Source organism: Haliaeetus leucocephalus, unplaced genomic scaffold (genome assembly GCF_000737465.1).
Source record: "Haliaeetus leucocephalus isolate CR32 unplaced genomic scaffold, Haliaeetus_leucocephalus-4.0 Scaffold555, whole genome shotgun sequence".
NCBI classification, from domain to species: Eukaryota; Metazoa; Chordata; class Aves; order Accipitriformes; family Accipitridae; genus Haliaeetus; species Haliaeetus leucocephalus.
The window spans coordinates 3,462,190-3,477,293 of record NW_010972991.1 but is presented as its reverse complement, the minus strand read 5'-3'; the positions used below and the strand labels follow the sequence as shown (position 1 = coordinate 3,477,293).

Sequence of the window (15,104 nt, the reverse complement as noted above, 5' to 3'; positions counted from 1 at the left end):
TCCAGAAGCTGAGGGAAAAAAATATGATAGTGGAGTCCCTGGTTGCTAAAAATGGGCTGGAGGGTAAGGAAGGAGCAGCTCATGCCATTACAGCTGCTCAACCTTATTTCATCCAACAGCTAAAAATTAGCCTTGTTATTTTTAGGGGATCCTGAAAAAGACGGAACAGTTGAGAGTAGCTGCAAGAAGAACAAGAATGGTCTGGCTGATTTCTCCCAGCTTCCCCATGGTGCCATATCTGAGATACTGTGTTCAGCATTATTCTCTCCCAAAATCTTCAAGGACTGACATTGTTATACAAGCTCAAGAATCCAGGAGCTCTGCATTATGCTGGAAAATTCACTGATGTATGGTAGGTTACAGCAATGTCTCTCACTCCCAGAATACATTGTTTTCTTTTATTGTTGTCCTTCATGAAAAAGAAAACACTGAAAGAATACATAGAGATTTTTTGCTATCTTCAGTTTACTGAGAATAATCATAAAACTTGTTACAAGTGCTTTCTTCCTTCCTTCTCTCTTTTTCTACAGTAATATGTCATCTTTCAAGCTAGACAGTGTATTCTTTGAAGAAATGACAATGTCTGACTTATATGGCTCCCATTCTGATTTGAGACTTACTTAAGCAAACAATCTAGTAAAAAAGAAATGTAATACTAATTCCAACTTCAGCTATGTTATACCTACTCTACACATAGGGTCATGAAAACAACTCAAACATACATGCCACATATAAAGGGATTATTTAAGAATGTTTCAAATTAAGGGAGGAACATCTTCATTGTTTTCAAAATCAACATAACTCTTCTTAGTCTCTGTAACCTTCTCTGGTTGTAGCCTGATAGGTCCTTGTCCAATTCGTTCCTTTTCTTGGATTATCTTTGTCACATCAGGGAATGAATATTTACTAGGATCCACTTCTAATTTCTCAGCTTGTCCGCTCCTGAAACAAGAGGGAAACAAATGGAAAAAACTTAATTTTGGTGTCAAATATAACAGAACTATTTTGGGTGCCTGTTTTAAATCTGTTGACTTCAGTGTGAGAGTTGTTACTGAGTCCAATTTAACCAGGATTAAGAGGTTTTGTACTTGAAAATTGATCATTATAAAAAACCTCATGTAAATCTTTAAGATTTTGTACAAAAGAAACCTTAGCCTACAAACATCAAAAGTTAATTTTTTGACATCTATAATTTGCTTTGTATCAGAACATGGTGATTGCTGATATCACATTACAAGTGGTAGGCTTTTGATGTAAGACAGCAGGGTTTTAATGTAATTGGTTTTTAGTTCTTTTTTTTCTGTTATTTTTTAACACAGTTCCTTCACACTAGCTATTAATTGCTATGTGACAGATTCATCTCTGGAAAACAGAAATACTTTTATTTAGAGAGAAAATGTAATTGTATGAATTTATTTGCCTTTATGAGCTAATTCTTACGTTTTGGCAATATGAATCCTCACCATGTTTGTATTATTAAAAAAAAATGAAATATATAAGAAAATGAAAATGAAAAATGAAAAAATGAAAATATAAGAAAGGTCAGAGTTATAGCAGAATTTCCAGATTCTATTGTTATTAAGGATATTCTTTTAGATCACACTTAGAAATCTGTACAGGCCACTCATTAAGGCAACTAACGCACATCACATTATGATCAAAGATTTGAAATATTCTTATACTTCCTGTCTTTCAGCATTTAAAGCCACTGTTGTTTTCTAATAGAGGAGCTCAACAACTAAATGGAAAAAATCCAGCCTGTTTTCAAGTAATTTGTAACTGTTTACATGAAAAATGGCAAAACGGAAATTTTCTTGTACAATGATGTTCTAATTTCTGCAAATTCCCACACAATTTATGCATCTTTATACTAATTTTCATTTTATACTGTTTGCTACCTTGGGTCAAAGTTCCAAGGTCAGCATTACAAAAGACAGTGCGTCACTCTTCAAAGATGTGAGAAAACTACATGTTTACCCAGGAGATCAGAAAGGCTCATTAGAACTAGAACAAACAAAAAAGTAGCAAAGACACTGGATGAAAGAATAAATTTCTTTGATGACAACACAGGTAAGGAAAATATGTAAAGCAAGCATATTAAAAGATTTTTTTAACTGAAAATACAGCATCCTTAGTTGTTAAAATGAAAAAAGAGTTTTGCCAAGCAGCTTCCAAATTCTGCTAGTGCTTCTCCATCAAGGCTCCGTGAGATCTGAGCAAACATCCCAGCCCAGATCTGTGTGCAGGAACTCCGTCCTAGTGAAGGAGAGATGCAGAGGTTTCCTCCTCTCATCCTATGCTATGCTGAGGAAAACATGACTAACAGAAGAGGCAGTCATCAGCCTAGACACCTCTTTCAGCCTTATGCCACTAGATTTTTCTTGTGCTACGGGAATTATTTGATCATTTTGATGAGCAGAAAACAAGCATAGACGCACCCTGCTTTGATAATCTGGGTAACCCTTTCCAAAAAGTGGCACAAACAAAAACTACTCAGAGGAGAATTTTATGGGTAATGAAGGCAGAGAAAAGAAAACTCTTATTTCTTTACCCTGAATGTTCTTCAATTTATAAGGCTAGATTTTTTCTTATCTACACAGCTTAATGAAATAAAGTGGATTCACTTTGTGGCAACATTCTAGAAAATATTCATCCCCAAAAGGTAAGAGACATGAAATGTGTTGTAACCTGGAACCACTTTATCAGTAGCTGTTGGGGAGATCCCAAAGAGAGCACACCCTGTCCAGAATCTTAATCTAATTACTAATCACTAATCTGAAGCACCTCAGAAAAAGCTAAAAAAGCATAAATATGAACATGAATTGTCCTCAGCCTGTGCTTCTGACACATGTTAGAAAAGGTTTTCCTTGATCTGAAGTATTTTTATTAGTAGTGGTATTTTACATTTGTTCAACGGCTCTAAAATTGTACAAATTGCTAGTCATGGAAATACAATAAATTCTATGGAGTTTGAATAGATTATTGCTTAGTAGCAGAATAAACTTCAATAAACCAGAAATTAACAGTGAGCGTCCTAAGTAACAGTGCACATCAACAAGCTATGAAGGGATTATATGCATCAGTCATTCTCAAAATTTAATCAGCACACATTATCTAGAAGTATCTATTAGCAACAGACAACAGGAAAGACTGAGAATCAAGTACAGGTGATTTTTTTCCAGAAAGGAAGTGGATTTTTACGTACTTATATGCACATGATCAAATATTCTATATTTGTTTATTAAAGCTTCATAGTGTTCTCTCAGCTGCCATGATACAAGTATTCAGCTGACAACAAGACTCAGTTATGATGAAGTTGTTGCAGCTACAACACATACATCTGCTGAGAATCTGCTCCTCTCACCATGTAATTTATGCGAAAAAAAGGCTGGGTGTTGATGATGTCAAAACTAACCACCTGAAAATTTTTGGAAGAAAGAATGAGTTTTAGGTCATCCAAACATTTTTCCCATGTAATTCCACCCAGCAGAATAAAAATAATCTTGTTGCTTAAATTCTTCCATGAGCAATGGTAAGACAACAGTGATGAAAACAATAATAATTCTTGCACGACCAGCTACAGCACATGTCTGGAGATCTCAGTGTTTGCAAATGATTTCAATTTCAGGTTTAAAAAAAAAAGAAGTTCACAGTTTCTGGCACTGCTACCTGCTGCTGAGTGTTCTCTACTCAAGAGAAAATTATGGTCTAAACATTAGAGCACCATACAAAAATAAATAATACTGCATTAAATCCTTTCTTTTTTCCTGGCATTTTTTTCCCTTCGAAAAGCAATTTCTATCTCCACATAGTTCAACAATGATTTTAAAAAAGAAAATGAAAAAACTCCACAATAAAGAAGGTCAGTCCTTACATTTTGCATAACTATAGCAGCCTGCTGAACAATCTGGTGTGTGACAGAGCACATATCTGATAATTTGATATTTTTTGATAATTTACACTTTAGTTCACACAGTTCTTAATCCCCATATTTGATATTTTAATGATTTGACAGTTACATTTCCCTGTTTCAACTTCTGAATTTCAATAAAATTTAAATTGCTAAAGAGTTCTCATAAGTTTGATCCAGAATATACATGGTTTGACATTTGATTGAAAGTTTGCTTTCTGGCATCAGGATTTCCAAAGATATTTACAAGTCACAACCAACAGCTTTGGAGAGGCACTTTTTCCAGTCTTCTAACATTGTGAATGAAACAGCACAAAAGTCATTATCATCTTAGAAAAAGTACTAATAAATCCTTTTCTTGAATAAGAAAATAAAGTGATTCCAGTACATGGAATTGTATCTTATTTGAGAGCTTTAAGAAAGACAAATCTTTATTTATGTATGTTAAAAACCATTGGTGAATGTATGACAATTGCTATAGTCTGGTCTCAAACTTTGAAAATACTGGCTTTGAAAAATCTACTAGGTAATCAAGCAAATAATCATGGTCTTATACATACTTGGAATATTAATACTTCTTTCATTGCATAAGAGGCCTTTCAAATCTCCCTACATAGGTGTAATCTGAAATGAAGCTATAGCTGGATCAGTGGATTGTTGGGAAGGTATGAATACACAATGACTGATAGAATCAAATTAACTTTTCAGAGACTAAACTACAATCAAGAAGAACTAACAAATCACTGGTAAAAAGTTCCGATAAATAAAAGGTTTATGATATCTAGGTCATTCTGTTCTAAAAGACAAATACATCTCACAAATAGGATTCACCAGACTGAGAACGTATATAATACTAACATCCAAGTTTCTAAAAGTTAGACAGAAAATCACAGTCATTGTGACATTTTTAACTTCATTGTTCCCTTACCTTCTTTTGCACAATCACTTCAAGATACTAAATTTCAAACTGACCTTGTCTGTTAGCAAGAAATATGCTCCAATACCTGCAACATGCAAATTGACCCTGATTTTATAGGTCTGGCTATAACACCATCTTATTTTCACTCCTTGATTAGCCCAGAAAAATAAAAATCGCTGTTAAATTTGTCAGTCAAAGTTGAGTCCCTAATGTTTAATCATTAGGGAAGCTTACACTGAAAACACTTTTTTCTAACAAGGTGTTAAGACTTTGTTTACAAAGTTATGGAATGTTACAAAGAGACTTTAAAGTACGTCTCTGCCCTCAGCCTTTTGTCCTTGTCACATATGGACAACTGGAGATTACTTTAGATTGTAGTGATCAAGAGTTAACTGAACAGTATTCTTGAGAATGCCTTTCTCCGGAAGGGCATGTTTCTGAAGTCTCCTCGCCCTTATTACAGTTATGGATTACCAGATGCCTGTGTGTGTAAATTAATTTTCAAATCACTTCTGAGGCACCCCACCTTTTGTTCTCATTAGTCAAATGATAGAGATGTATACTCTCTATTTTGATTAGCTCCAGTTCTCCATGAGAATGCAAATGAATCTATACTTTAAGATTAACTTGAGTAAAAAGCCTTTTTAATATGTTGCTTAGTCATACTTGACTCCAGTTTCTGGTTAAGAACTTGATTGAATTACAATTCCTATGATTCCTCCTTTCTCAGACAATGTAACTTGCATTGTAAAAATTCTCAGTGTCTTCATGAGAGCTAACAAACTATGTAGCCTGAGAATATTATTTCTGCAAATCTATTCAACTCTCAAGATTTACAATCTACCCCCAGGTATTTATAGAAGGCAAATATTACATCTCGATAGAATTGATAACTGATTTGCCATTTGTGATCTTTCCACACATTTATTCATCTTTCATGCAGGCCACAGTTTGGATGCACTTAGCTTTCTTCAATTTAAAATATTCATGCTTGGTTTAGACAGAGAAGTGAATTTGGGTTTTGAAAGATCACATAAATCCCCTTGCAGTTCTCTCAGGTTAGTTTGCCTACAGCTCCATTCAATTTCTGGCCTTATCTTACCTCCCATTCCCAGTCTTGAGGAAATCACTCATTTTGTTCTACTGTATTTCTCCTTGAAACATGAAGTCCTCTCCTTTCCAACTTGTCACACCTCTATACCTCTGTGTGTAAACTGCAGAAACGTAAGACTGGGAGACATTCTCAGCCATTAAGTCTGTGGAAAGGGAGTATTCCCACATTCACAAGGATTCTTTCAAGGATCCAGATTAGGACTCCTCACTCCCAAAGACAGATTTTTTACCCTTACATCTATAAATTTTCCCCACAAATTTGTTCTTTGCATCTTCTCCACCAAAATGTACCAAGCTAAATCAGGGTCATCCAGTAAATCAGAGCTTCGCACTATGTCTCATCCTCAGCAACACTGTTACATCTCAAGTGAGACAACTGTAGAGAGTTTTTGAAATAATCAGTCTTTTATTCTTTGCTTGTTAATAAATGGAAAAAAGCTCAACTAAAACCAAAAAGTTCTCCAAGGAAAGTAAATTAATGGTTGTTCATCACTGTGAAACTGTAGACTACAAAGGAAGTTCTGTTAATAAGTCTTATGATGACATATTTGCTAGAAAAAGGTTGGAATTAAAATCCAATACAGTGATTAAAAACATCCAGGCTTTCTTGGCCTCAAGTTCAACATAACTTGCAGGCAATTTTATATATTTGATGTCTCTCCCAGGTAGTGAAATTTGGCTGAAAATGGATAACCTGTTCAAAAGCACTTAATAGGTTTACCAGCAGACAGTGGTGGACATTCCAGCAGCATGTTTTCCTTTTGTTTTCCCCTTAAGAACCCAGATTAAGAAACCAAACCAAACCAACCAAACAAAAAAAAACCAAACCCAAACAAAACCACCACCACCCCCCGAAGCCAGAATTACATACTGCCGCTAAGAACTGATTCCAGTTCAGTAAAAGTTGGTTCCTACCTACATCTGAATTTCACCTATGCAACTGTGTTGAACTCAACTTCTGTACCTCACAGATGAATTGTGAGGCCAGTTACAGTAAAGAATGGCATATTCAGCTACTACATTAATAGAGGCTTTAGAAGTATAATAAATCAATCTGTCATCTTCCTCCCATAGAAACTTGTCTCTTTGAAGGTTTGAAATAGTTTTGTATACAGTTATAGAAGAAATCTCTCTTACGTGGCAGAAGTAATGATAGTATCATCATGTAATCTAACTAACAAGAGTTAAAGAGATTTAAAGCACTACATTATAGCTTAGCAGATTATATGTCTGACAGCATTTAGCTAAGACATCTGTAGCTGTCAAGTGTAATCACTGTAATGAATGTTCTTCTGTAATCTAAGAGACAACTATTCAGCAAATTTTTAACATCTGGCTAGTCAGCAACTTTTCAACTAAAGAGGTCAAAACTTACTATTTTTAGTAAGAACTGTAATTCAAAAGACTTTTTTCCTACTTCTGCTTTTGTGATACATATTCCTATAATATTTTAACAGTAAAATTTGTATTTTTCCTTCAAAATCTGCAGTAAGCATATTCATAATTACTTAAGACTGCACTGAAATCAAACACAAATTCTTGGGAGTTTCGCTATGCCATGGAGTATCTTAAGTTCATCAACTAGCAGGAAAGGGAACCATTTCACATTGCTACTTTGATTACTTCCATGTTCCTATTATTACTTTTCTTTAAACCTTTACTGTGTAGCCAAAACTAAATGCTCAGAGAGGGTTCTAAGGAAATAGATATCCCTAATCCACAAGTTGCCAACTCTTTTTCTGTTTGGCAGAATCCATTTGGAAGAGAGATAATGTCAGTTATCTAACTAAGGAAGATCTAGTTTTCTCCTGGAAAAAAGCTAAGACCTTTTTTTTAACTGATTCCTTTTAATGTATCTAAAGCTTTAGCTGTACTTCTGTGGGGAAAAAAAAACCCAACATTCCTTTTGCAAAGTAGAATCACAGAATAGAATCATAGAATAGTTTGGGTTAGAAGGGACCTTTAAAGCTCATCTAGTCCCACCCCCCTGCAATAAGCAGGGACATCTTCAAGTAGATCAGGTTGCTCAGAGCCCCATCCGACCTGACCTTTAGTATTTCCAGGGATGGGGCATTTACCAGCTCTCTGGGCAGCCTGTTCCTGTGTTTTACCAGCCTCACAGTGAAGAACTTCTTCCTTACATCTAATCTAAATCTACCAGCTTTCAGTTTAAAGCCATTACCCCTTGTCCTATCACTACACTCCCTGTTAAAGAGTCCCTCTCCATCTTTCCTGTAGGCCCCCTTTAAGTGCTGGAAGGCCGCTATAACGTCTCCCTAGACCCTCCTCTTCTCCAGGCTGAACAACCCCAACTCTCTCAACCTGTCTTCATAGGAGAGGTGTTCCATCACTCTGATCATTTTTGTGGCCCTCCTCTGGACCCACTCCAACAGGTCCATGTTTTTCCTGTGTTGAAGACCCCAGAGGTGGATGCAGTACTGCAGGTGGGGTCTCACCAAAGCAGAGCAGGAAGAATCACCTCCCTCGACCTGCTGGCCATGTTTCTTTTGATGCAGCCCATGGTAGAGTTGGCCTTCTGGGCTGCGAGAGCACATTGCTGGCTCCTGTCCAGCTTTTCATCCACCAGTACCCCCAAGTCCTTCTCCACAGGGCTGCTCGCAATCCCTTCATCCCCCAGCCTGTTTTGATACTGGGGGTTGCCCCGACCCAGGTGCAGGACCTTGCACTTGGCCTTGTTGAACCTCAGGAGGTTCATGTGGGCCTACTTCTCGAGCTCATCCAGGTCCCTCTGGATGACATCCCATCCCTCAGGTGTGTCAACTGCACCACTCAGCTTGGTGTCACCTGCAAACTTGCTGAGGGTGCAGTCAATCATGCTGTCTACATCACTGATGAAGATATTAAACAGTACTGGTCCCAGTACAGACCCCTATCATCGGGGGAGGGACACCCCATCTTATGGTGAGGGACACCACTCATCACCGATCTCCATCTGGACATTGAGCCATTGACCACTACCCTCTGGATGTGACCATACAGCCAATTCCTCATCCACCAAAGAGTTCACCCATCAAATCCATATCTCTCCAATTTAGAGAGAAGGATTGTGGGGGACCATGTCAAAGGCCTTACAGAAGTCCAGATAGATGACATCCGTAGCTCTTCCCTTGTCCACTGATGTAGTCACTCCATCATAAAAGGCCAGTAGGTTGGTCAGGCAGGCCTTGCCCTTGGTGAAGCCATGCTGGCTGTCTTGAATCACTTCCCTGTCCTCCATGTGCCTTGGCAGAGCTTCTAGGAGGATCTGTTCCATGATCTTCCCAGGCACAAAGGTGAGGGTGACAGGTCTATAGTTCCCAGGGTCTTCCTTTCTACGCTTTTTAAAAATGGGTGCAGTGTTTCCCTTTTTCCAGTCACCAGGGACTTCACCTGACTGCCAAGACTTTTCAAATATCATGGAGAGTAAGTATCTACCATTTGGCTTAGAACTTTTAAAAATATTTTAAACACTCAGTAATCAAGATGATGCACTGTTGTAATCACTGCTGCCTAAGGAAAGGGTGCAGTGCTTGTGGCTCATTAGGAATCTCAACAAATTCTTGCAGTCACCCTATTATCTTCTCATCTTGCAGGTCATTCAGAAAAGAAGTCATGACTGATCTTTATTAAAAATAAGAAGTAAAAAGCAAAATTAATGACAACTGAATCTTGCAGACCGATTTTGCCAGTGTCCTAAATATTGAGACCAAGAAGAATACTCATGATCCATAATGCTGTTTTTCACTAACTGCTTAGCCTTTCCATCACCATTCACCACAATGAAATCAAACAAGGAAACAAATGCAACACTTCAAATATAAACAGATAAATGGCTTAACAAGCTTTGTTGTTACTATCTCTTATTCTGGTGTGAATACCATTGCCTATAGCAAGAGGAAAAGGAAAGATTAAAATATATATCATAGTATTTGTACTTAGGCCAAGTGTCCATCAACCCTGGTGTCTATGTACAGCAATGGCTAGTAACACTTGCTAAGAGTAAAAGCAAAAAATAGTGCATCACTGATATTTGCTTGCTTCTGGCAGTCATTAACTGCAAGATTTCAAGAGCTGTAGTTTACATCAGATTTAACAGGACGGATGCCTTGCAGAATTGCTTTTTTAACCTATTTGTTAGTGCAGTAGCTCAACTCGTATACCAGTGAGCAAATACATTCATGAGAGAGATTCAAAATCACTGCTTTCTAAACGGTTACATAGCAAGGACTTCTGCAGAGGCAATTCTCAGTAGGTGATTTAGTTTTAGTATATACCAGTTTAATAGTCTGAATGAGCTGATCTAGCAAAACTGATCAGCAGAAATAAGTGCTTTTTTGGCTCTGCTATCGGAGCGGATCACTTTATAAACAGCACCAGACAAGCTATTAGTCTAAAGCTTTTAGACATAGTTTTACTCTATACAAATCAATATTTTCATACTCTCAACAATAACATAATAAGAAGCATATATTCTGGCATGTGAATAACACATGGACAAAAAATAAAACTAATGCAGAAGAAAAAAAGGAATTACCTTGCATTTTTTTGCAGTGTATTGCAGTCAGAATGTTTAATTGAAGTTGATACTTTTTGCTTAGCCAGGATTATTTCTTTAGCCTAAAATAAAAATAGACAGAAAAGTAATTCTCATAAAAGTTGATACTTATGCTCACAAGCATTTAAATAATCTCTCAAAAATAGAAAAATTAAGAGGGTGTGAATAAACTTTCTCTTGTAACATTTACTCTTTCTTTTAGATTTTAACACTCTTCACTCAGCATGAAACACATGCACAAGGGAAGGTAACCAAATGATCTGAATGGAATTATTTTCAAATATATGTATGAGTGTGTATATATATGAAAAATATTTAAATATATACCTTTATTTCTATTTAAATATATGCTGTCTTGTTTAGTACCATGTTAATAATGCACATTACTGATTTTCTCCATTGCTAACTGTGGCGGCGTGCCCCCCTACCCCATCTCCCCTGCTTAAGCCATACCCAACAGTGGGGGTTTTGATAGCTGCATCCAGCTTACTTTGGACTTTGGGGGACGGATGGCAACATGGTAGCCAAGGGCTCTCTGGAATGGTGAGTCAGACATCTTGCTAGTGTGCAAATAAATAGTGGACAGCCCAGGGCCCGTTGAGCTCTCCTGCATGGCAGTGGGCTGCACGCCAGGATCTCCCCTTCAGAAGGGACACCTCTCAAGGTCTTTCCTCAAGGTTCAGAGATTCCTTGCTGCAACAGATTCTTGGTAAGTGATTAATAGCAACTTTGAAATCTTAGCTAAGTGATATAAAGGATTGATTGCACATATATAATCCTTTAGACATAAACTGTTGACCAAGTCTGAGACTAGGATTGGATCCAGCCACACATAGACTCCTGAGAAGGAGTTTAGAAAGAAAGGGGGTCCTTTCTGAACCTCATGACTCTAATGGGATGGTCTCCTTCACAATTTGTTTGACCCTGTTCTCTGTGCAGTAAATAATCAAGTGTACTTTGTCATTGAATCTTGTTAAACCACTTGTCCTGGTTTTGGCTGGAATAGAGTTAATTTTCTTTCTAGTAGCTGGTATAGTGTTATGTTTTGGATTTAGTATGAGAAGAATGTTGATAACACACTGACGTTTTCAGTTGTTGCTAAGTAATGATTAGTCTAAAGTCAAGGATTTTTCAGCTTCTCATGCCCAGCCAGCAAGAAGGCTGGAGGGGCACAAGAAGTTGGAAGGGGACACAGCCAGGACAGCTGACCTAAACTGGCCAAAGGGGTATTCCATACCATGTGACGTCATGCCCAGTATATAAACTGGGAGGAGTGGGGGTGGGGGGATCACCGCTTGGAGTCTAACTGGGCATCGATCGGCGGGTGGTGAGCAATTGCATTGTGCATCACTTGTTCTGTATATTCCAGTCCTTTTATTATTATTGTCATTTTATTATTGTTGTTATTATCCCTATTAGTTTCTTCCTTTCTGTTCTATTAAACTATTCTTGTCTCAACCCATGAGTTTTACTCTTTTCTTTCCGATTCTCTCTGCCATCCCACTGGGTGGGGGGGAGTCAGTGAGCGGCTGCATGGTGCTTAGTTGCTGGTTGGGGTTAAACTACAACACCACTGTCATATTTACCACTGAACTTTGTTAAGTCACTGTTTTATACCAATAAAATATATTGTTGCTTCTCTTTTGCAAGTGAAGTGCATGACTCCATCTGCAACATTAACTAACAACTGGTTTGTGATGTGCCTCTCACTTGCATTCCAGTTCTGGTGTCTATGTGCTAGTTCAGACTTTTTTTTTAAAGAATCTGCTGCAGTCTGGAATTCTCACTGTTTATAAAAGGGAGATGTGAGCACAAACTCTTTCAGCTCCTTTGCTAAAACAGAATCTCAACTTTAAAGCCCAAGTGAATTCCCCTTCCCAAAGAAAGCATGTCCATCACTGCTTTTGGAAGATGTGTTATTGGCAAAAGGGTATCTCATTGCAAAAAATTATCTCTTTCCCTTCTTAACAACATCATGGGAGAGGAACCCCTTAAGCATTTGAAAGGAAGGAGAAGAACAGGAACTATATCAAATAGTTCATTTTATTGACTATTTCTTAGTGTAATTGATTTGAATTGGGTTCCAGAAGCCCAGTGAATTTAAAGTCTCCATTCTAAAATCTACCAGAAATAAGAAAGAGCCTGTAGTTTCTGTCATTCGTTTCTGAAATTCATTGTGAAGAAGCTGATCGCCTCTGATTCTGTATATACTCTGGTGAAGGAAAGTCCATTTCTTTGGACCTTGCCTCTCTTCTCAGAAGGCCCTCTAGTGTTCTGTTCTTTTAACAATAATTCATTTCTTTGATCTCCTTGAGACTAATGTTCCTTACTTTGCCCTCAGAGCACATCATCAAGGATAGTAGAGAAATTTGCTGATTCTGCAATCAACAGAAAAGGCTTCCTTGAGAAGAAGTGATCCTGGAACTTAGGGAAGGTCTAGGATATGCCTACTAGAACATCTATTATCAATTATCAAATATTGTTTGACATAAAAGCTCTTCTGCTCAAAAGATGTTCTCCTACCTCTGTTCAAGAAAAAAGTTTCAGTGATACTCTCTAATTTTTCTTCTTTTTGAAACACAACTTCATATACAAGAATGTGAGCTTCACCAAGCCAGTGGCTGACTGTCCCATCTCTTAGTGATGGTAATCAAGTGACAGTAACTGTTCTGGAAACAGAACTGCCACAGCTTCAACTGTGGCCAAAAATAAGACTTTGGGTTCAGCAGAGAGATAACTGTATGAAATCTAAAGCTTGTGGTATACAGGAAGATGGACTAAATTAATATAATGAAGCTTTCTGAAAATTACTTTATGAAACTATTGCTAATATGTGCATTAAACAGAAAACAGAAAGGAGACCCCTTTTAAGATCATTATCAGAGAATTCTAGAAATGGATGTGTTAAATAGCATCTGAAAGACATTTGAGAAAACAGAAAAAAAGTGTGAAAAATATATTTTTAAGCTGAGTAATCTTTCCAGTCCACATTTTTTTCCTACAGTGGCTTTTTTTCTTCTACAACAGGAATTCCACTAAGTAACACAGTTTCCCTGAAACACATTTATTCTGAAGGATGAATACATTTCTAGGGTTCCACAGCATATGTCTCTACATGCCTTTGATGGTAATGAAATATTACTGCATTTACCATACCTAGATAAGTGAGAATTATAATGAAATTCTATCAAATAACCTTTACACTGACATGCATAATACATACTACTCCTATTTTTAAATTAATTAAAGAATCTAACTCTCATTCATCTTTAAATTTCTAAGTGCTTTTGAAGGCCCAGGCAGTAAAAAGCTGTCAGAATTCATTTGTGACTGCTTATATAATGAAGAATTAATCAAAAAGTCTGAACTTTTCTGATTCACTAAAATAAGGAAAGTGAAGTTTTGAAACATGACACAATGTTTCAGAACCCTAAATAAAAACTGCTTGCTAATAACGCTGTTTTTTGATGCTTTTTCTCAGACAATTAAAATGATACTGGTGTAATCCACTGATGACATTTTACAAAATCACTGATTTAATATGCCAATTTTGGTCAAAGTCTATTAAAGAAACTCTCAGGTTTTAATTTTCCTACATCATCTGCAAAGATGACACTGCCAGAGCATAGAGGTTCAAAGTTTGAAAAGCTTCATGTCACAAATATTTTTCCCGGAAAATGAAGCATATACAATGTAGTCACTATCAACTCCTAAGTCATGCAAAATCTCTGTACAGATGATTATTACAGTATAAACACTGCGCTTTAAAAGTGTCACTATATCATTTCACTGAATGTTGTGTCCTTCACTTTGTTTTGATGACCTTCCAAAAAATGTTGGTAGACACTGCCTCAGAAAGAGACCCATTCTGCAGTGATTTGCTGTGCAGTAAATAGTACATTTAAGAAAAATGTACTTCCAGAAAAGAAGGTGAAAATCATTTGCTTTCTTTATGTGGAATTTACTACCTCCAACATCTGTGGTATGGCAAGGTCATCGGAGAGGCAAGGAAAGAGGTTTTGTTTTTCATTTTAAAGGCTAGGGAACTATGAACAGGCTGGAAGATGAATGGTGAAAGGTTTAGTAACCTGATCAGAAATTCACTAAAGCAAGTGAAAAACACTTGCTGAATTCAGTTAGCTTTCTGCTCTGTAACTGAGAAGAGAGAGATCTTTTGGGGATAGTATTGCAAGAAGCATATTATAGGAGACTATTTTTAGGTTAATAGCATTTTTAACATTTCAGTTACATAAGGAATGTGCTAGGCCATTTATCTAGTTGCAAATAATTTTATTTTGATAATAATTGTTTATCAGGAACAAAAAGGTTAAATATAGTGCAATATAGCCATTAGGCTTGTCTTATCACTGATATAGCCTGAAAGAAGTTGCATGAACTCTGTTCTTCCTATTACCTTACTAAAAGGAATTCATATTAAGTTGATGATCTCAAATTAGCATTCTCAAACATTGTTGATAACCTCAGCCATAATGTTCTAGAAGAAAAATATCTATTGGCCTTCCAGTTGTTGCTAATCTTTATTCATTATACTTTGCTTCCTAGATTATATCCTATTAATACAAATAAAATGTGTATGGATATAGAAC

General features: G+C 36.8%; 1 protein-coding gene across 1 annotated transcript in view; it reads right to left on the bottom strand.

The window, feature by feature from the left end:
* Positions 1–642: 642 nt before the first annotated feature.
* The window catches only part of LRRC6 (leucine rich repeat containing 6), a 39,216-nt gene continuing 24,754 nt past the window's right edge, over positions 643–15,104 (bottom strand). Inside the window, exons 11-12 of the mRNA XM_010576912.1 lie at positions 10,477–10,559; positions 643–942 (exon numbers count right to left, since the gene is read on the bottom strand). Of these exons, the coding sequence (XP_010575214.1) occupies positions 756–942; positions 10,477–10,559 (270 nt within the window). The 3' untranslated portion in view covers positions 643–755. The remainder of the gene's footprint in view (positions 943–10,476; positions 10,560–15,104) is intronic.